At 52.6% G+C, this 22,329-nt stretch overlaps 1 protein-coding gene across 1 annotated transcript in view; it reads left to right on the top strand.

Moving 5' to 3' along the window:
- The window catches only part of CHST13 (carbohydrate sulfotransferase 13), a 33,737-nt gene extending 17,832 nt beyond the window's left edge, over positions 1 to 15,905 (top strand). The window contains exons 2-3 of the mRNA XM_072875846.1: positions 10,968 to 11,050; positions 14,590 to 15,905. Coding sequence (XP_072731947.1) covers positions 10,968 to 11,050; positions 14,590 to 15,435 — 929 coding nt within the window. The 3' untranslated portion in view covers positions 15,436 to 15,905. The remainder of the gene's footprint in view (positions 1 to 10,967; positions 11,051 to 14,589) is intronic.
- Positions 15,906 to 22,329: the final 6,424 nt, after the last annotated feature.

Raw genomic sequence — 22,329 nt, 5'->3', positions numbered from 1 at the left:
CAAGCGAGCCAAGACAGACGTCTCCGACAGACTCCATGCCGCCTCTACCTCAGCAGAGAGAAATGCAGAGCCAGCCAGCCTTTCCCGAGGCTTGGCCTGCAGAGCAGAGGGCAGGCTGTCAGGAACAGGCTGGGTTATATATCACTGGCTTGCTCGTCAGCAGGGGGAATATCGGAGGCGGACAGCGGTGGGTCTGCCTGTGACCACACTGCACGGGGCTGCGTTAGGTGGCAACCTGTTGCCCACGTCCACATAAGCCCCTGCACAGGAGTCACTCGCTGCTCCCCTGCTGATGGGAACGAATGGTCACCTGTGGCTGTTCGGAGCCTCTGCAAGAGGATGTTGTCAGGAGGCAGAACAGACGGAACAAGCCGTAACTGGGGAGAAAAACACCATGCAAAGAGAAGCAATGATGGGAAGGGCCACAGGGGCATTTCCCGAGCTACGGAGGATGTGGGTCTGGAACAAGAAACGTACGTTTGTATTGTAAATATTAGAGCTACAGAGTTTTGTGAGTTGATGCCAGCTCCCCTCCATCACTCCTCCTGCTCACCACTCGCTGGCACAGCCCCAGGATAAGTAAAAGAGGTCGAATACAGCGTTTGTTCCAAAGGGATCTGTTGTCTGCCACATGGAAGCTGTGCGAGGTGGGCTCAGCTGGGGCTGTCGCAGGTCGATATCTGAGCTCTCCCCTTTTCTGTAATGCGACTGCTTGGGGAGCAGTGCCGTGCATGGGAGAGGCGTGGGGAAAGATCAGAAAACACCTCTTCTGGTTGTTCTCCATAGGGCTGGTTACTTTTTACCATTGCTTGTGCCCACCTGAATATTGCTGTTCACCTTGAAATGCTCCGTCTCCCCAAAATGCTTCGTGCCCTGTGTGCTCTGCTGCCAAGCGTACCTGCCAGGATGGGGCACGGGCGCTGCCTGCTACCTCTGAGCACGCATGAGGGGCACGGTCTGCTACTGCCGGAGTGTAAGCAAAGGGCAGAGCTACCCATCAGCTGTCTAGGGGACAGACCTCAGCTCTGGAGATGCAGGAAAAAACTTGGCCTGCTACCTGGTGAGAGAGCTCCTTCCAAATCCGCTCAGCCCCAGTGGCTCCCACAGGGCCCTCGGCAGAGGTCCGGAGGCTGCCAGGCAAGTCTGAAATGCCTCGGGCATCCCCTGGTTCTCTTGCCGACCCTCTGCATGCCCCAGAAGGCAGTGGTTGGGGCTGCAGGGCAGAACAAGCACTTGCTTGAGGTCTTTGTACGCAGTCATTTTGTTATTGTTTCACTTTTGGGGGCGGAACGGCACCTGTCGCGTCCTGCAGATTCAGGGATCAGCGTTCTGCGCTGCGACCGACGCTCGTGCTCTCCCCCAGCGGGAGGTGCAGCTCCCGCCTTTGCACTGCCACGCTCCTGTGCAGCCCCAGTGTCGTGGTTTAGCCCCAGCCAGCAACTAAGCACCACGCAGCCGCTCGCTCACTCCCCCCTGGTGGGATGGGGGAGAGAATCGGAAGAGCAAAAGTAAGAAAACTCGAGGGTTGAGATAAAGACAGTTTAATAGGGAAAGCAAAAGCCGCGCACGCAAGCAAAGCAAAGCAAGGAATTCCTTCACTACTTCCCATGGGCAGGCAGGTGTTCAGCCATCTCCAGGAAAGCAGGGCTCCATCATGCGTAATGGTTACTTGGGAAGACAAACGCCATCACTCCAAATGTCCCCCCCTTCCTTCTTCTTCCCCAGCTTTATATACTGAGCATGACGTCATATGGTATGGAATAGCCCTTTGGCCAGTTTGGATCAACTATCCTGGCTGTGTCCCCTCCCAGCTTCTTCTGCACCTGGCAGAGCATGGGAAGCTGAAAAGTCCTTGGCTAGTGCAGCAACAACTAAAACATCTCTGTATTATCAACACTGTTTTCAGCACAAATCCAAAACATAGCCCCATACCAGCCACTCTAAAGAAAATTAACTCAATCTCAGCTGAAACCAGGACACCCAGCCAGGTCTGGAGTTTGCCATCCACCCCACGTTTCCCACACTACGGCCTCAAGCCCTGTGCCCCACATCCAAAGTACTTGGGATGTTCCCTTTTCCCTTGCGAGCCGTGGGAATACGCATTTTCCCAGTGGTGCCGCAAGACAGTGAGAGGCAGGGTCCCACCTAACCCGCTGGAGGTAGCTGCCGGTGTGACAGCAGTGTGACAGGGGACAAGGGCTGCTGTCTGTTTACCGTCTTTAACAACAGCAAAGCAGGCAGGCGGTGCGGGGCCATGCTAGAGGACGCGGCTTGCTGTGCTCCTGTTGTGGTCGCAGCCTCATCGTGTGGCCTCACACAGCAGCCGCGTCCCCGTCCCCCTCCCATCACCATTGCAGGTGGGGGATCTTCAGCCTTGGCAGAGAAGATGTTCAAGCAGACTTGAGTTTTTTGCGGGCAATTCATCGAGCCACTGAGCTGGATCTGGGAGCAAACACCTGGATGAAGCCCAGCCGGTTACTCCTCCTGCTTCTCGTTTCACTTGCAGCTCCCCAGCGGAGGTGGTTGTGTCTGAATTCACAAAGCTGAAGGATGCATTTAAGCAAATCAAGCATGTGGATCTGTTAGATTTCTTTTCCTTTCTTCTCTAACGTTTTAATTCAGCTTCTGTTGTCTATATCCCTGGCTTTTTAGATGCAGTAAAAATGAGCAGTCGCAGGAATCTAAGTAGATTGGATTTACCTCTTTGCTGAAGCCAAAAATTTGCATTCCCAAATCAAAACCTTCCTGTAAGAATAAAAATAGGAATGGGTTTTGGTTTTAATTCCCAGAGGTGCTCCCTTAGCTCTGAAGATGCATAAGGATGTGAACGCCAGAATTGCTACACTTTTTCACAGCTGAATGCAGCATGCAAGAAAGCAAATGGTCGCTAGTTTGGTCCTCTTCTCCATCAAACAGAGGTCACTACCTTCAGCAGTGTTCAGTTGTTGGGTCTGGAGTTTGGTGGAGGATTTTGGTGTTTGGGATCTCATATCACCCTCGTTTTGAAAAGTATCTTTAAAAAAAACCCCAGCAAAACAACAATCAACCCTTGTGCTTAGGTGGAAATAAAGCAAGTATGTTCTCCACCAGTACAAGCCCAAGCATCAAAGCCAGAACTTCGTAGACTTAAACTTTGCTTTCTTGAGACCAGCGGTGTTCGACCCAATAGCTCTGTTCCTTCCAGGCAGGGCAGCTCCTCACGCAGACCACAGGCCACTGCCCAGGGATTCGTCTGCTGCTTCCACGTGCGATTTCTTGGCCTCCGTGCCTTGGACCATCCTCACACAGTCGAAGTGTCCAGCTGCCAACCGGGCAGTGTGTCCCGGGCTTTGCTATCAAACTGGGAGGGAAAACTGAGCTCAGACTGCAGGAACTCTCTGGATCTATCGCTGCTGCTGTCAAGCTCTATTTTTTTTTTCTCTCTCTTTTTTTTTCCTCTTGGATGTTAAAATCGAAAATTGGACAGATTCAGCAGCCAGTGGCTGCAGCTAGGATTTGGCTTTGAATAACGCAGTCTCAATATCCTCTTAAAGGAGATGGCAGGATCCTTCTCCGTGTCTCTTGGGTGCAGTTATTTTAATAGCGAGGAGCCCGTCTTCACGAAGCAGGGCTGCATTTCTACAGTCAGGGTCGAATGAGCCATCACTGGTACGGCCGAAGCACCCATTCATCGCCCATGACAGGTGCTGGAGAAGAGTGAAAACCAGCAAAGTCTGGAAAAGCTCATTGCTGTGCCCACAGAGAGATCCAGGTCCTGATTTCTGGCTCTTCCAGTGACTGACTTTGAGCAAGTGCTGATCCCTTTACACTATAGAGCTCCGGGTGTTGTTTCCCCTTTGGATATAAAGTGGTAATATTGTTCTTATTTGTTTCCCACTGTAAACTCTTCTTTATCCTATAAATACAGTTCAGCTGCACAGCTGTGCACATGCCACGTGTGCCAGGCAGTCAGTCGGTGTTACCAATACCACTTCCTATGTTCAAATCCAGAATCCATCACAAATCCATCACAAGTGTGATGGATTCACACCCCCCCTCCCTCAAGTTCAGAGCTTTTTTTTGGTCTGAGAGAGGGCATCTCTCAGATGTCCCCAAGAGGGGCAGCCCTGAGAGCTGGCTCTTCCGAGAGCACAAACAAGCACCTATCCCACTCACCCACTGGGAGTCGCAGGCTGTAATTAACACTCAGACCGATCATTTTGGGTGGGCAGGCACCACAATTATTTTTTCTCTTTTTTTAGGTTTTGCTCAGACACAACAGGAAGCAAAGCTGGGGCTGTGAGACAGCAGCGGGGAGACAGTGGTGGGGTGAGGATTAGCTCCTTGGGGCCTCTGGGGTGCGAGCGCACGTGCTGTCTCTTCACTTCCCTTGGCTGGAGACCGCTGCATCTCCAGTTTAACCCCCTCCGGTGTTTCATATTGGAGACCACGAGTGGAGCTTTTGGCTCCTTGTGGCCCCAGGGTCCAGCCTGGAAGATGCCTGAAAGTTCCATCCTCCAGCCTGAAAGGAGTTGGGATTCCTCCTGCTGCATCATGGCCAGGCTCCCACTGATCTGGGGTTTCCAAACCTCTTCCTATTTGGCACCTGAGCAAGCGGGCATGAAGACGTCCTGCATGTGAAACACCCCAGTCCTTCTCTGCTGGCCCATTCCCAGGGGATAATCACATCCCGGCTCAGCTCGTACATACATCCAGCCCTTGCAGCCTCCCGTGGGACAGCAAGTCCTGGCATCGCCCAGTCGCCTCGCAGCCCTGCTCAGCAGCTCTGGATCTGCCTTGGTCCCAGGAGAGCAAAGCTGTCAGTGCTGCAGGTGAGGGTCGCCAATGCGATGGATAATAGTATTCATGCTATTTTTGCTGCTGTGGCAAATACCTCACCTGATATGTTTCAGGACTTCATTTGCCTTTTTTATGACTGTCACACTGGCAGCTGACAGCCCAGAACTAATGCATCTGGGACCTCCTGCCACTTCCAGCAGCAAAGTAGCAGAAACTGCTGAATTCCAACATTGCAAAATTAAATTTTCTTGCATTTCCACTCCCCTGGTCCAGGACGAAGCTTTAGTTTCCCTGTTTGGTGTTTCACTGTCTCCCTGCCGTGGCAGCCTTTCTCAACGCTTTGTCCATCATCAGTATCTTTCTATTTTTATGTAAATTTATTCCTGAAGTATTGATCCCAAAGCCAATCTTAGAGATATTTTACTAGAAATCTGCCTTCTGCCCAGTATTTCCCATTTAAACGCTGACTGCTTTCCAGTTGCTTGCGTCCCTTACAGTTCACCTTTTAAACTTCATCTTCTCTGTTTGAAGTACTTATTTCCTGTGGTATGTCATATCTCATGCATTACAAATATCTGGGTGAAGATCTACCACATATGTTTGATCTACAGAAATGGCTTATTTTATTGACAGATCAGGTTGCATGGCTATAAGCTGCGCTTAGTAAAGGCCATGTTGATTTTATTCCCCTATCCAGTTGCACCCACATCTTTAAATTGTTTTCTTTCCTTCAGACTGTTTTCTAAAGCCTTGGTAATGCTGATGTCAGCCTAGCAGGCTTGTCGCTGCCTGAATCCTGTCTCCTAGCCAAACTCTTCAATTCAGGCGCTGGATTTGCTGTTGTGGTTGCGGAGAACCTCCCTCCGTAATTAAGAGTCTCTGCAGCCAAAACAGCAAATTCTTTCATTGGTGCTTCCAGAAGTCTGGGATGGGCATGATCCAGTCTTTCCCTCACCTCACACATGTCTGGCCGTCTTCGCAATCAGCTAGTACACCTAAATATTCACAGCTTTAAAATCTATTCCCTTTTCCAAAGAGAGCTGGCAAGTCATTGAAACCCCAGATCCTGCTGCGGTATTGATGTCACACCGCTGCAAGAGAATAGCTTCGGTTTTGATGGGACAGCACTAAAATCTGGGCTGTAGGGGGAAAGGAGGGAGGGAGCATGTTGCCTTTTTAAGCTCCGAAGGAAAGACTGAAAGCACTTGTAGTGCAGGAGACTCCAAAATGTGCCTGAGCTCCCTTTCAGGCTGCTCTCATTCAATGATTTCTCGTCAACGTTACTGCCTTGGCATGGAGTTTTTGGTCTTTTGCTCTGCATCACTCCTGCTCCTTTGCCTCATCCTTTGAAGATGCACAGGACAAATGTGGTATTTCCTTCCGCCCGTCTCAGTGAAAAACATTTTGGATTTGCATCACGGACATACACTGTCTTGATGCTTGTTATCCAGTTGGTGATCCAGCAGTTGCCAAGGGTTGATCTTTTCTCCTCTTTAGAAACTCAATATACCTTGGCCAAGTGACATCCCTGCTTTCGGATGCAGTCGCCACGATGCTAAATTTCCAAGGATTACCACTGCATGGGGTGGAATCTGGGAACCCCAGTAACAAGCTTTAAAGCCAGGAGGAAAGCCAGGATGTGAAGATCTTGGCAGTTTCCCCCGTGATGGAAGATCCTGCTGTACTCAGGGCCATGGTGCCAAAATGCAGCACAATCCATTAATTTACTCTGATGATACTCCCTCCTCAACACTGTCATATATTTCAGTATTCCTTGGCCTTCCCAAACTTGTTGGAGTCCCAGGAGCATCCCAGAGATGGGAAAGCCAACGGTACAGGGGATGGGGTGATTGACTCGCTCTCAGCACGAACAAGTGGAAGAAGAGGGATGTATAAATGCCATTGCCCATCTGCCCCCTTCCCCCCTCCTCCTCACAGTCCACGCTGTATCCCAGATCTGATGGAACAGGCACAGATCAAGAATCGAGCCTTTCCCTGGCTCCCCCTCCATGTTTGTTTTCCTCTCCAGCTGTGCAGTTCAGCCAGCTGTGGAGCCCCTTGAGCTCAGCCTTCCTAAGGTGGGCCATTGCCTGCTTGGGGTGGGCGGTGAAGGCGAGGACAGGATGGGGACAGCAGTTAGGGGACAGGATGGGGGGAGACCCCAGGATGGGAGCACGCTGTGGAATTGCATGATGGGGTGGTTGGGATGGAGCAGCCGGGGAAGAGGGGCTTTGTGTTCAAATTAGGGCTGAGCTGTGTTCACGGAGCTGCGTGATGAGGGCCTGGCGATGGGCAGAGGACCGGGAGAGGAGTGCATCTGCAGAGATGCTGCAGGTGGTGGGGCTGAGGGATGATGAACAGGGGATGGCCACAGCTTGGGGTCATGGGGCAGAGCTGTGTTAGGCGGCAAAGCCTGGGCTTAGCGGGGCTGGACTCCGGTAAATCACTGTCTACAGCCTCCTGCTGGCTCAGGTCGCAGCAGCCCTGGCCTGTCTACCGCTGTGACGGCCAATGTTGCTCTGCCGGGCGATCCCACATGTTTTGGGGATGCTTTGGGCACAGGCAGCCCGGACCTGTCTCCGTTCGAGCGCACGCTGCTGCCCGCAGGCATTTGCAGCCGCTCGGACCCCAGCCCTGCAGAGGATGGACGTTTTGGTCCCACGGGGCACACAGATCGGCTGCTGCCCTCCGCATGTACCGGTGCTGGCACGGCGCTGCGCTGAGCCCCATGCGCTTGCAGCTGCATCTCCCCCTCTGCCACAGGGTTTAACACTGTCTTTAAAAGTCATCCTCACGGCCCAGCCAGGAGCCTGTTCGCTTTTCTCCTTGGGACGCCGCGTGTAGCGCGAGCAGATGGTTTCTGAGGGGGGAGACTTCCTGCAGTTGGAGCCTTGTAAAAACCTGCCATTGGGCCAGACATTTGCTCTGAAGGGTTTGGCCAGCGCCCCGGGCAGGGGATGGTGTCATTGCTTTGGAGAGCGAAAGCTGTCAAGATGCAGTGAGTGTGGAGCGCTGGCGTCTTCCCCCTGCCAGCTCAGCGCTCCCGGGCTCCTCCAGCCACACGGGAGCAGCCTGGCAGCTATTTTTTCCCCTTTTTTTTTTTTTTTCCTCTTCCCCTTTTTTTCTGGAATCCTGTACAGCATGAGCATAGCGGGGATCCCAGGGGTTTGCTGCTCTCCAGAGAAGATGCCTTGATCTCTGCGAGATCTTGCAGTGGGGAAAGGCTGGAGGAAATCCATTTTGCAATGTTTCTGCTGGGGCTGCTGGCCAGGCATGCAAGGTGCAGCCGTCCCTGGCCAGGCTGGTTCCCCTGCCTCAGCAGCACCGAAAGGCGCAGCCCAGAGCGGTCAGAGCACGGGTCTGACCTGCCCGACCTCTGCTTTACTGCAGATTTGGTTTTTGTGCACCCTAAAGAGCCTCCTGCCAAGCCAGCCCGCTCCTCCGGGCCATGACCTGACCCTGCACCGGGTGCCGAGGCCCTTTCCTGGGACGGCGTTTCCACGCCCCTGCGCAGCGCCGGCACGAGCAATTTGCATTTCTAGCAGCTTCAGGTCAGCCTGAACCACCCTGCTTATGCCCTCATAAGAAAGGTTCTGGCTGATACACGTGTTAATCTCGAAAACAAACGCCTCCACATTGCTTTTACTAAATATAGGACAAGTGCCTGCTGCAGTGCAGGGCGCTTGCAGACAGCCCACAGCGGGGTCACGCTCTTGAATTGAACAGGAGTTTATCAGCCCCGGCCAGGGAAGGGACTCGAGTTTAATGCTCTCTGCTTGCAGATTCGAGCTGCAGTGAGTCGAGTTTTCAAGGTCAATCCCATTCCCTGTCATTTGCAGAGGGCTGAGCCTGGAAATGTGAAACAGGGCTCCTCTGGGATGAGCATCTCAGCCCAGCACTGTGCACGTTGGATCTTCCGCTTATCTCTCGTTAGCACAGATGCCGTTTCACCCTCCTGTGGGGTAACTGATACAGGGGATTGAGGAAGAAACCGTGCCTTCTCGTTGAGTCACATCTCGATCAATCCAGTGCTGCAGGAAGTGTCATTTCCCACAAACGTGCAAGTGTAACATGCACTGCCGATGAAAGCTCGTGAGGTCAGGCAGTCATTTCCCTCTAATTACAGCTCCAGGAACGAATGACAGGAACGATTTAGCTTAGGCCCTGGTGACTTTGTGCTTTGGAGCAGTTTTCATTTAAGCAAAATATAAGCACATGAAAATGAAGATGGGATTTGGATTTTTCCTTCTGGTTATTTTGGTTAAAAAGATGCCATGTGGGGCTTGCATAACAAATTTGGTTTTGGTTGGTGATAGTCAGTGAACAAAAAGATGCAGAGCCCCAAATTGTCGTGCAAAAAGCCTCTGTGTTACAAACCTTCTTGTTGCCAGCAATGGTTTGTGAGAGATGCTTTTCCCTCCACCATGTACGTCCCTCTGAGATTTTAGGAGGTCCCTGTAGGAGCAGGAACTTGGAGGACTGGAAGAACCTCCCAAGCCACAATCTCCTGAACAATGCGTCCTATCATCCCCTTCAGAAAAAACATCATCTGCCATTTTAAAACTCACAGTGTGATTTCTTCTGTGGAAGCCAACGCCAGGGCTGCACAACCCCCCTGGCTAGAAACCTTCTTCTCATGTGAAAACTGTCGTGGCATCCTCTGCCAAGGAGAGGGTCAGATACAAGAAGCAGAGCGGGGTGAGAGGTGGGACAGCTGCTTGGAGGTGTTACTGCAAGTGAGAGCCTGTGCCCCTGTCGTGGCTGGCTCCCTGCATTAGGTTTGGGATATCCCGGCCACGTGGTTCTGCCCACGGAGTGCTGGGAACAGGTCCCTGGGGCTGAGGGATGGCAGCTGAAGCAGATGCTTCATAGTCTGGAAGGTGGTTGCATCCGTACATAATTGATGAGCATGAGAACTTGAGCATCTGTCACCGACTGTGTGTCCGGCACCACATTCGTGCCTGGCCAGATCCAGCCTCGGGTTTGGTGCTGCTGCAAATAGAGCTCCGAAATCAAACCGGCCAATCTGCATGGCAGGGAAGGGGCGAGGACTGCTTGGGTGGCTGTCTTCAGCTTCAAACGCTTGAGGAGATGCTGCTGGTTTAGAAGGGAAGAAAAAAAAATAAATAGCAAATAAGAATGTAAAACGACTTATCAGTCTGATGAAGCATCTGAACAATTTGTCTATTAACGACTGTGTCTCTGAGCCTGGCAATGCAAACTCCGACCCCGTGGGGGCTCAGCGCAGAGCTGCCGGTGTTGGATCTGCCCCTTACCTCTGCCAAGCACAGATGCTGTCTCGCCCCTCCCGGGGCTGTGGCGATGCTGGTCGGGGTCCTGTCACCTCCTGGGTCACTCCCTCGCCAATGCAGCCTGCACGCAGTGGCATTTCCCCAATGCCCATGGATCAAACTGTTCCCAGTTGCTCTTGAAATTATAACAAGGCGTTATCTTTATTTATGGACTTTTATTTGTGTAAAAGTTAGGTCTGGGACCTTTTGAATCCTAACTGCAGGTTTTGTTAAAGAATAAGAGGGAGGGACAAGCATTGCTTGAGCTTCTTGGGCCCCTCACTCCAAGAGAGACATTGAGGGGCTGGAGCGTGTCCAGAGGGGGCAACGGAGCTGGGGAAGGGTCTGGAGCACAAGGCTGATGGGGAGCGGCTGAGGGACCTGGGGTTGTTCAGCCTGGAGAAAAGGAGGCTGAGGGGAGACCTTATTGCTCTCTACAACTGCCTGAAAGGAGGGTGTAGAGAGGTGGGGTTGGTCTCCTCTCCCAGGTAACAAGCCATAGGACCAGAGGAAATGGCCTCAAGTTGCAGCAGGGGAGGTTTAGACTGGATATGAGGAAGTTTTACTTCACTGAAGGGGTTGTCCAGCACTGGAACAGGCTGCCCAGGGAAGGGGTGGAGTCGCCATCCCTGGAGGTATTTAAAAGCCGTTTGGATGAGGTGCTTAGGGACATGGTGTAGTGGTGGGCTTGGCAGTGTCAGGTTTACGGTTGGACTCGATGATCTTAAAGGTCGTTTCCAACCTAAACGATTCTGTGATTCTGTGATTCTTCTCCCAGAGCCAAAGGAATTTGTCCCTTCTTGGGTGACGTTGCATCAGCCCAACTTGGGCACCTCCACAGAGGGTGCAGGAAGCAGCCCCTCCCAACCCCTCTGATTTTTCTCTCTGCTTTTCTAGCCGCAGAAGACAGGGTTCTGAGATCCACCTGGCAGGGGAAGGCCGGTCGCAGCCCACTCCAGGCCCTATATGAGAGTGACCAGGTAAGGGGACAGGGAGAGGGAGATGGGGGGCTGAAGAGGGAGTGGGGTGCTGGGGGTTGACCCCTTCTTCCACCCCTCTGGTGTGCGGGGCACTGCGCTGTCTCCAGCCACCCCCAAGGTCCCCACGCCTCAACCTCTGGCCGTGTCCAAAAGAAAAGACCACACCACTTTGGGGAGTAATTGTTGATAAAAAACTGCTCATGGTCCTTGCTGGTACTTGGACAAATGGTTTCATTACTGGTGCGCTGAGCCATAGCTGGGCAAACCCAGGAGATTTCGCTATCTGAGGTTTTCAAAGCCAACTCTGGGCCATCATAGCAGGGCAAGAGCATCATTGCTGTTCTTCCTGAGCTAATAATTGATAGATGCTTCTATGTTGGGTGCTATACGTATACACACACACATATGTATATGCATATATATATATATATAAAACTGGACCCAGCCATGAGGGGTTTATAATCCTGGGACAGCTCAGTCCTCTCCATCACCCTGAGCTGTGCCAGCTACACCTGCTGAAAAGGGGCAGCCAGGCACAGTCTGGGCAGGAAAACGCTCCCCTCCAGGTGGGCTTAGTGGGTCCCTGTCCATGCAAGGGTCTGCTGCAGGACAAGCCATGGTCGCTGCTTGAGGCAGGGAGCACTCGCCCTCACCAGCCCCTGGTGCATGCAGCCCAACCGGCATCGGTGACCCGGCATCGGGGAAGGTGTCCCACTTGCCCTTTAGCAGCTCAATGGGAGCTTGGGGGTTTGTGGTTGAAGCTGCAAAAGGTGTGTTTGTTTCCTTCTGCTGCGTTTCACCCCTGGGCGGACAGTTTTCCCCCCATACAGCCAGACTTGTCTTTGCAGAGGGATCCTCGCCCACAACTTCCCTGCAGGAAGTCCTGCAGGAAACCACCTCCAACCCATGCAACGAGCCGGGCCGTGGCCACATGCCCCAGCCACCAAATGTGCCCTGCATCTGCCCACGTCCACAGGGCAGTCATCTTCTGCAGCCCCCAAGAAGCAGAGGGCAACGCTGGTGGTCCCAGCAGCTGGCTGCCATTCCCGCAGCCTCCCCGCTGCCCATCGGCAGTGCCCACTGCAGCCAGAGCCAGATCTTCTTTCCATACGCGACGCTTTGTGTTACCGTCTAGGTTGATGCTTTTATGTCTATAAGCAGCCAAATTACATTTGCTCTAGGAAAAATGGCAGATGTGAACTTACTTGGCCACGATGCCGGCAAACCCTAACGCTGCTGGAATGTCGTGGTGTTATTTCCTTAAAAGTGATACTTAATTTCTCTGGCTTTTAAAGAAAAGGAAATGAAGGGAGCAATTTTGCTCTGAAATAACTGCAAGACGTACACTTATTCCAGTGGGTGGCTGTTGAAAAGTAGTCACATTTGTTTGTTGCCATGCCTGCAGACAGTGTCTGTCTGTCTGTCTCTCTGGTCCAATAGTTTTGAATTACGCAAGTGCAGGGAAAAACACCTGAAAAAACCCCACATTATTAAAATGCCTCTTTCTTTTTTAAGCACTTGCAAAAAGGGTTTCCAATTTTAAAAGGTGATGGGGAGCCTCCAAACAAAATACATTTCTGCTGAGAGGTTTGACTGTGTCGCAAGGAGGTGTACCATGAGAATGCCTCTTCAGCTGTGATTATCACCTCCCTAGGTGCTGTATCTTCTTCATATCCAAGTAGCCAGCAATGTCGAAGTCATCTCTTGGTGGCAGGTAGTGTCTGTTGACCTGCATTTCCTCCATCCGAGCATTTTCCCTTATCATCTCCCTCTTGGAAGGAGCAGGGATGGGATGCTTTCTCCTGCCCCTGTCTCAGGTTACTGTCCATGCAGGTTCCTGGAGAAAGTGGTCACTAAGGTGACCTGGACAAGGTTATTTCTTTTGTGGAAAGGAGATCCAAAAGGGTCTGAGTGTGGTTCATCCCTTCCGGGAGGAGCTTTTTGCCCAGACGTTAGTGCCCCTCTGAAGGTGACGGGTCTGCTGGATCATCCACGGGATGGGCAGTTTGTCTCAGGATCCCAGGTCCTGGCAGGAGCTTTGCAAAGCCTCATCTCCACAACGCTGCCTCTCGCAGGCTCTTTTGCCTCCCAAAAACCCTTTTGGGCCCCCAGGGAGAGGTGAGGGTGCACCTGAAGCTTGGCAAAGGGTGTCCTTCGGCATGCGTAAGCGATGAGAGCTGTCAGCAGCAAGGATGTAGAGACTAAGGAGGTGGCCTGCCCTTGCCCTTCATCTTGAGGTTGCCACGTCTCTGCAGGCTGCAGAGATATTTGCCGTGGTGCCCTGTGACGCCGGTGGGACCGTCTTCACAACCCCAAAGTGGAAGCTACCGTTGTCTTGCGACATGGGGGTCATTGCATTGCATTATAGCAACAGCTCCCCGGGGTCAGAGCTGCCCTGAGTTAGCAAACGGGCGGTGAAGCCGTTAACGGTTATGGCCCCAGACGAGGCTGTTGGAGGTTCCCAGTGATGACCTCGGGGCTGAACGTGAAACCTCCCAACCCTCATGAGCAAAACGGGGAGGAAGTAGGCAGGAGGAGGAGGGGACCGTCCCCTTCTGAGTTCCTGGAAATGATTTCCTTCCCCAGAAGTTTTAATGATATTTTGGGATTTCTGATGAACACCATGACAGGAAAGGTCACACCCCCAAATCTGGAGGGGGGGGTTCAGCTGGGGCAGGGGTTGGGGGGCTCTGGGCTCCTGGGAAGCCAATGCAGCAGCTGCCAGGCTTTGACGCAAGGATCAAAAGGGATACAGAAAAAGGACCTCCCTGTGGACAAAGGAGACTGTGACGAGAGCTGAGGCATCGGACTGGCCTGTGCAGAAAAAGTCCCTCAGGAGAAGAAACCCAAAGCCCTTGGGAAGGGCCACCCCACCACCTTCAGCAGTGCCTCGCTCCTCTCCATCATGCCCCGCCACCCCACCTCTCCTCCAGCTCCCCATCTGCTCCCCAGGGTCTGACCATCAGCACTAAAGACCATTCTCCTCCACCCGTCTCCCTTTGCCCTTCCTTGGCAGCACACCCGCGCTATTTTCATCGTACATGCCCGCACTCGCGTGCCACCTTTCTGCCTCTTGGCTGCGGTGTTTGCAGCGAGCCCCATCGCAGCCGGGAGGTGTGGGGGGCCCCGCGCCAGCAAAGTGGCTGTGCTCTTTGCCCGTGGGGGGGTCGGGCCACGTATCCCCCCCAGACTGGTGTAGGGGAGAGCTTTAGCCCAGTGTGTGTGGGCGTGCTGTAACAAATGTTCGGTTGTTGACCCTCTCTGCACCGCCTGTTCTCCCCTCACCCCCTTTGACTTGACTTCTCATCCGGCTCCTCATCACATTTTGTTCTGTGTTTTGCCCCCAGCAGGTCCAAGGATTAAATGCACCAAATCGAGTTGTGTTCAAAGTGAACGCTGTCCCCAAAAATCCCATGTGGGTGACTGCCAAACCCGGGAAAGGGGAGGGAATGGGGACAGTTGTGGGCCAAGTGTTGTGTGTAGGCCACGATCAGCTTGGGCAAGCTGGTGACCATCTCTCTTTTTTTTTTTCTCCCCAGTTTGAGCAGTCCTCACTACAGGTGGTTCACCAGCAGAGGCGGGAGCTGTTGAGCAGCATCTGCAACCGTTACACCCGCAAGCGGCGTCTCCTGCGGCCGGATGACTTGCGGCACTTGGTGGTGGATGACACGCATGGGCTGCTCTACTGCTACGTTCCCAAAGTGGCTTGCACTAACTGGAAGCGGGTGATGATGGTCCTGACGGGGCAAGGCAAGTACCGGGACCCACTGGAAATCCCCGCCAACGAGGCCCACGTCTCGTCCAACCTGCGCACCCTCTCCGAGTACAGCATCCCCGAGATCAACCACCGCCTGCGCAGCTACCTCAAGTTCATCTTCGTGCGGGAGCCCTTTGAGCGCCTGGTCTCGGCGTATCGCAACAAGTTCACCCGCAGCTACAACACGGCCTTCCACAAACGCTACGGGACCAAGATCATCCGGCGGCACCGGCAGGAGCCCAGCGACAAGGCCCTGGAGCGCGGGGATGACGTGCGCTTTGAGGAGTTCGTCTACTACCTGCTGGATCCACGGACGCAGCGGGAGGAGCCCTTCAACGAGCACTGGGAGCGGGTGCACTCGCTCTGCCACCCCTGCATCGTCCACTACGACGTGGTGGGCAAGTACGAGACCTTGGCTGAAGATGCCAACTACATCCTCCAGCTGGTTGGGGCCGACACGAGCGTCAAGTTCCCGTCTTCATCCAAGACCACCAGGACGACAGACGACATGACAGCCCAGTTCTTCCAGGACATTAGCCCTTTCTACCAAAGGAGACTCTTTAATTTATACAAAATGGACTACTTGCTCTTCAATTACTCCATCCCCTCGTACCTCCGCATCCGATGAGGCAGGAGCTGGGGGGAGAGGTGAGGGAGAGCTGGGTAACTCTCATCTTGCTACAATTCCTCTCCTCCCACCCTGTGCACATCTCTTGGTTGACTTCTCCTCCATGCCCTCTCTGTTGTGGGCTGCTCCACACCCTGGTGCCTTGTTCATGCATGGTCTGGAGGGAGGACACCTCTCAAAACACTGGGGCTGGAGCTTTTCCTCCCCTTTCCCTCCCACCCTTCAACATCTACAGGGGATGGTGGTGGGACCAGACACTGCTGGGTAGGAGGGCTTGCCTTGGCTGGGGACTTTCTTTTAACTAAGAGACTCCTCTGTAGTTCCAAGTCTTGGGAAGGCTCCTTTTTCAGGCAGGATCCCCTCAGGTCTTTCTCCTCCTTACTGGGCTGTTTGGGGGTGGCCATGGCATCTCGGGGGGCAGGGTGGAGTGTGTCAGACTTGCATAGAACCAGAAATAAAGCAATAATTTAATGTAAGTTTTTCCTTTTGTTTAAAATTGCTCTGACCTTTTCTTTTCGCCTTGTTCTTCTCCATACTCCCCCAGCTTCCCGTGCCGTCCCCCATTGCTGGGGAAGGCAGTCGTGTGTTACTGTGACCACGCATTTCTCCCTGACAAAGCCTGAAGGGCTTTTTTGTTCTTCTCCTTCCACGTGCTCTCGGTTGGGATGCAAAATACTCCAAAGAGAGAGAGAAAGAGGAGCAGGTTTGCAGCAGGTATGAGCTGATAGAGACACAGTGCTTTCTCCTCAACTACAATAGCAGCGCACTCAGTGCCTCTGTGTGTCCGTGTCTCTGGATTTCTGGTCAAATCCAGTAACTCCAGGCCCCATACCTCCTGGTTTTTTTAAGAGCAGGTGATAACTGTTTTGCAAAGCCTTATGTACAGCACGGGTGCAGGTGTCTGCTCAGATGGAATCACGTTGTCCACGGTGTCCTGCCCATGGCCCCGCTGCACTGGCAGGACCCAGATGGCAGTGCTGGCTTCTCATCCCCTGCCACCATGTGCTGCTCCCGTGCGCAGCCGGTGCCTCCCACGTGGGGTGGCCACATGGCACCGGGCACAGAGATGGGTGCTGGGGCAGGTTTGAGTTAAAAGTGCTTTGGGGAGCACTGTGCTGGGATGTGGGAGATGGCCATGGTAATGAAAAGGTGATGCTGGACTGGGAAGGCCAGAGAAGATGAGAGTGTGCGTGTGTGTGCACGTGTATGCGTATGTGTGTGTGTATGAGAAAAAATTGAGAATAAAAATGGGGACAGGGACACCTAGAGGAAAATTCCCCTGTGGCTGGCTTTGGACAATTCATTTCTTGAAGAAGAAATGGGGAGGAGGGGGCGAAACACAAAAGAAAATGACAAACCCATTCCTAGGATTTTAAATTAAAACCAGCCCAAGGAGCTGTATTTCTTTAAAACCATATTTCAGTCTTTCCTCTTTTCTGTTTGGCTTTGGCTTGGTCACTGCCTTTGTAAATAAACACGCCGGTAATAGATGCTGTAGAGCGTGTCTGCTGGCTCGGCTGCAAACACTTGACTTATTAGTGCAATACAATGGGAGGTTTTATAAAACTCCAGTGCTCTCAGGCTCTTTTAAAAAATAATGTTTTCATCTAACAACTTTCGGCTGTTGTAGCTTAACCTTTTTCCTCTCTGCCTCTGATTGGCACCTATATGCTGACACTCCCTCCTTGGTTGCTCTGTTTGGAGATGGGGTTTAGCAAAGTAATTGAAAAAAAGAAAAGTAAATAAAATCGCTGGTGATCCTGGCAGTCTGACTGATTCTCCTGATCTGGACTGGAGATCTTGCGGAAATGGCCTTTCTCGTGCTATCTTAGTATCTCCCCATCTAGCTGAAACTCAAAGCACAAAAACAGATTATATGATGTAACAAATTTCATCTGCAGCATTCAGGCTTAGAGTGCATTCCTCTTGCTTTCTCAGGAGTCTCACGTTCCCCGCTTAGCATTGCCTCCACTTGGAAAAAATCATTGTTCCAGTCACCACAAGCTCTTTTCATCGCTTTTGGTCATGAATCATAATTTGGGGTCAGATTCAGAGTCACAAAAGGATGGATTTTTGGATGGATTTATTTTTGTTTTCTTTTCCTAAATGCTGTTCCCTGCAGGTAGCTCTTAAAAGCCGATGGCACAGTGAGCGGCAAGGACAGATACACAGCCTCTCTCCCCGTTGCGCTGTCTGGGGGTGTTTAGGCAATATCTGGCTGGGAGCCCCTTTGGGCTCTCTTCAGTGTGAAAGCGAGGGAACAGCATGCTCTGGGCTTGGTCTTTTAGCCAGCTGCTTTCTAACCTTTCCTGCAACAGTGGCGATTTGGAGACAGTCCTGGTTGTCACGGCTATTTGATTGGCAGCCTGTCGCTTGGCATCCCCACCAGACCTGACCCATTGCCCCAAACAACTGCAAACACGAGCATGGGGCGAACGCAGCCCTCCAGCCTCAGCCAGGGTCTGCGAAGGGCAATACCCTGCGGAGATTTGGTCTGTAACAGGGCGTCTTTTGCGTCACGTAGGACCTTTGGAAATACCCACCTTTGGGCTTTTTCTACAAAAAAAAACCCCAACCAACAGCCACAATCCAACCCATTTAGGTCATCCCCTTGGCTTTCCCCCTGCCTAAATACCACTTTCCGAAGCAAAACCTGCCCATGCAAACAGAAAAATGGCCACTTTGTATTGCTGAAGCAACCGCCTGCAGCTCGGGCTGGAGCTTTCCGGGCCTGGAAACGCTTTGCCCGTGCCAAAGCCGAGCGGCAGCGGCAGCCGGGGCCGGGCCGGGGGCTGCGGGGCCCGGGGCCGCCCGCGCTGGGCAGCCCCGGCGGGCACGGCCCGAGCCCTCCCCGGCAGGCACCGAGAGAGGCTGCAGGACTGGCGCAGAACGGAGTTAGGAGGACACCGTGTGACGGGTGATCCCAACTACAGGCGGTTTAATTTCCTGTAAGGCTTCGGGTGCTGGGAGCCATTTCTCTGAAGGGCTCCTAGTTGGGTTTGGGTTTTTTTTCTTTTAACTGTTTCACTGCGGCCCTTTTTCTTGCTAGAGGAGAAAATATCAAGGTAATCTAGGCCACCTCTAAAGCGTACTTGGATTTGGTTTTCTCCTTTGCTTGGGACTGGGAACGTAACGCCTGATGTGCAACAAGGGCTTGAAAAGCAAGGAGATTCCGGGGACTGCACCCCACTCTGAGTGGGGAGTGTTTCCAGGAGGAAGATGGTGGGCTGGCGATGAGGGGCATGCATGCACCGTCAGGGCCCAAACGGGACCAAAACACAGCCCTGCTTCTTAGTGGCAACGGGGCTTTGGTGCAGCTGCCCTGCGGGGCCACGTACCACGTACTGCGCTGCGTTTTGGCCAAGGTTTGATGACGAGCGGAGGTGAAGACTCTTCTCGGGCAGCCCTGTGACCAACGAGGTGAAGACAGGACCAACCATCCCACCAGGAATGAGCGCAGCTGCTGTCACCTGGAGAAAGAGCAAAGGGATAGCCCCAAGGGCAGCAGGGGCATTTCTACCTTGCATGGACTTCTTTTGGTGCCCTTAAATACAAGCCTTACACTGCCAAAAAAATCCCCAACACCACCAACTCGGTATTTCTGCAGGGAAATAAACCTTCCCTGCAGGGCTGGTGCCCAGGGATAAGCGTGGCCATTACCCACCATGGCCCCACGCTGAGCTCCCGCACCCGGGGAGTACAGGGAGCAGCTGGGCTGGGGGGCAAGGAGGGGATGCCCCATGGCTAAGCTGGAGGTGCTGGTGGCTGCCAAAGCAGCCAGGTGAGAGCACTGGGGTGTCCCCGCTGCAATAAGTGCACCCACCCTGCCAAAAGGAGCAGAGGCACCCGAGCGAGTGTGGCTGCAGTTAGACACCTACCCCGTAACCAAGCAGCTCGTCTGCTGGGGTGCGTGGGGACGGGCACTGTGCCTTGCTGGCCAGGCAGCACCGTTTTCTGCCCAGGCTGGAGTCCTCAGTGCCACTTTGGCAGCGATGGGTTGGGGCGGGAGGACCAGGGTGGCCGAGGGAGAGCCGCCACAGCCAGCGCTGCCAAGGTCACCCCAGCTTGGCGACAGGAGCCCAAAGACAAACGGAAAAATCCAAGTTAGACGTGACGATTGCACACGGCTCAGCCTCAGGCAAGGAATAACCTTGCAAACTCTATTTAAACCCTCCCTTCCTCATCCCCCCCCCCCATCAAGTGCCTACTAAAAATAAATAATTAAAGAAACAAAACATGGCTGTTGCTATATGAAGTCGCGTTCAGACTTCCGAGTCGCAGAGTGTCAGTGTCACGCAGCCGACGTGGGGCGAGTCCACCACGGACTTGCCCCCCAGCGAGGGGCTCAGGGGGCAAGTGCCCACCCTGCCAGGTTGGCCCTGGGGTTCAGAGCAAGGGTTGGGAGCTGCGGGGAAGCTGTGAGAGCACCAGGGATGCAAAAAACAAGTAAGAACAGCCTCACTTTGATACGTCCATGTGTGCGCACATATACAATGTAAATAATGATTATATTAGAATGTATAATAGAATTATTGCAAATAATTGACATATTTAGAGGTGATAAGACATGCATTAGATGTAATATGTATATGTGTATAAACTATGTATTACAAGAATAATTAAACAGCATTTATTATACTTACATATTATATGTTGAGTGATTATATTTGTATATGATTGTAATACTTAGCCATTTGGTTTATGTATGTCTACATATGCATGTGTGTACAACATCATGTTTATTATATAAACACACACATACCCCCAACATAAAAGAGGGAGCACCTTCCCTTCCTGCAACGCTGAGCTTTGCCACAGTCCAACGTGGCTTAGCAGCTAATGGCGAGCCGGCCCCTTCCTCCGAGCGCTGCTGACAGCTTTGCTGGCTCCAGCCTTCGGTGCGTGGCAGGCACTTTGCCTGTGCTGTGGGTATTTCGTGCTATGGGCCGCATGCTATGGGCCCTGCTGGCCCATGTGAAGCTGTTGAGTTTCTCCTTCCAGTGGAACAAAACTGGGCTTCAGTGATAGGGAGGTTTCCTTCCAGAGCTTGCTGTGCACCACAGATTGGGTTGTTTACCAGCTGGAGGATTAAATAGACTTCCATTGAAGGGAAAAAAAAAATATGTAAGTGTTTTCAAGTATGTCTTGGAAGCGGTGTCTTGCTTGAAGGAGGCTTTTCAGACTTGCTTGTGTTTGCTGGCTGGCACTTCACTTGCCCCTGGTAAGGATGCTGCATCTCGCACAAAGTAGAGTTTCTGGAAAAATACTGTATTAGGATGGAGGCAGCGAGTGGAATCGGGGTGGGGGGAGAAAAAGAAATGCTCTGACTATCCCTGAAAGCAAACGCCTGCTCCCGTCTCTCTCTATGGCTGGTGACAGCCCCTTCTTTGCGTGCAAAGAGAAACCCTTCTGCACCCAGGAACAAGGGAGGCCCTGACCAACCTTCTTCCCCGATGGGGCTGGGATCTCCCCGAGGTCCCAGCAGCCACCCCAGCACCCCAACATGCTGGCCTTGCGGTGGTGCAGGGCGGGCACCCACCCCCTCCCAAACTCCGATGCCCTTCCTCAGCCCCCATCCCACAACACTGACACGAACCTGAGATTTAGTTTATTGGGGGACAACTAGTGGCTGATCTCAGGAGTGAGCCTAAACTGCACTGCCGATACAGTGTGAAGCAAAAACAAGGGAGATAAAAACCCCCACATTTTACATTATTTCACTGCCTCCACTGCGCCTGGATCAGCTGGCTGATGGCTGCACAGGGCTTGGGGGATCCAGCACAAAGCACTTTTTTTTTTAAATCTCTGCTTTATTCAAAAACAGCCAGTCTCATTCTTCTGCTGACACTCCACATTTGCCTTTATTTCCCCTAGAGATTAAAACAAGGTAAGCCTTCCACTGGGATCTCGTAGCGTTTGATGGGTTTCTCAGGCCAGGGCAAGTGCTGAGCCCAAACGGGCAGGTCAGCAGCCAAGGACTAAAGAGCAGCAAGAAAGGAGCTCTCTTCTCCCACCTCTTCCTTTTTAAGGATGTTGCTTATCTGGGAGCTGTGAAGACTAAATACAAATAGAAGTCCCTGTCAGCTCAAACAGAGGTGCTGTTGACTGTGGTAGGGTGGTTACAACCCAGTGAAAAGCTGGGCACAGGAATGACACAGACATCGCAGCAGAGAAGCCAGGCCCACCGCTGGCAGTGACTTTCCTGCTGGATTAAAGACAGAAATCACTATGAGATGTCCACACCCTGTCTGGGCTCTGCTACCCACACAGGTTTGCTCTGAAACCACGTGAATTTTGTGAAGGAAAAGGGAGGAAAAACAATCCCCTCCCCAAATCTCCTCCCCAATAAAATCACTCCAAAACACCACCACAGGGAGCATAAAACCAGGCAGGGCCTGCTGTCACATACTGAAAGCTCTTAAAAGCTGAGGATCCTGCAGGCATTTAAACACCCAATCTCTGCTTTTAAGGGGGACGATGCCTGGACAACTCGGTGGCTTCTCGCCCTGCTGGGACAGGGGCCGTGCTCGGTGCCACCGAGGCAGCCGGTGCCAGGGTGACGGAGCAGGGCTGGGGGTGCTTTCTCGGAGGAGCAGGTTCAGATGGAGTTACAGGAACGCTGATCCAAGCCGTGCTGCAGGGTTACGTATAACCTTTGTTAGCAAAGGCCCTTTCTCATTTGCACAGGGAAAGAAAGAAAAGGAGGAAAGAGAAAAAGTAAACAGGCTGAACAGCCAAATAACTAGCCTTTCACTGCCCTTAAAGAAAAGGAGAAAAAAAATCCCCTTTTATTGAAACCATTTCCTTTGGTTATATAATTTCTCTTGAGGCTGGAAGCAATTTTCAGTCTTAAGTGCATTCCCCGCACTAAGTGCACGGGCACGAGCCTGATGC

This window comes from Ciconia boyciana, chromosome 11, assembly GCF_034638445.1.
Source record: "Ciconia boyciana chromosome 11, ASM3463844v1, whole genome shotgun sequence".
NCBI classification, from domain to species: Eukaryota; Metazoa; Chordata; class Aves; order Ciconiiformes; family Ciconiidae; genus Ciconia; species Ciconia boyciana.
This window is presented reverse-complemented; position numbering and strand designations above follow the sequence as displayed.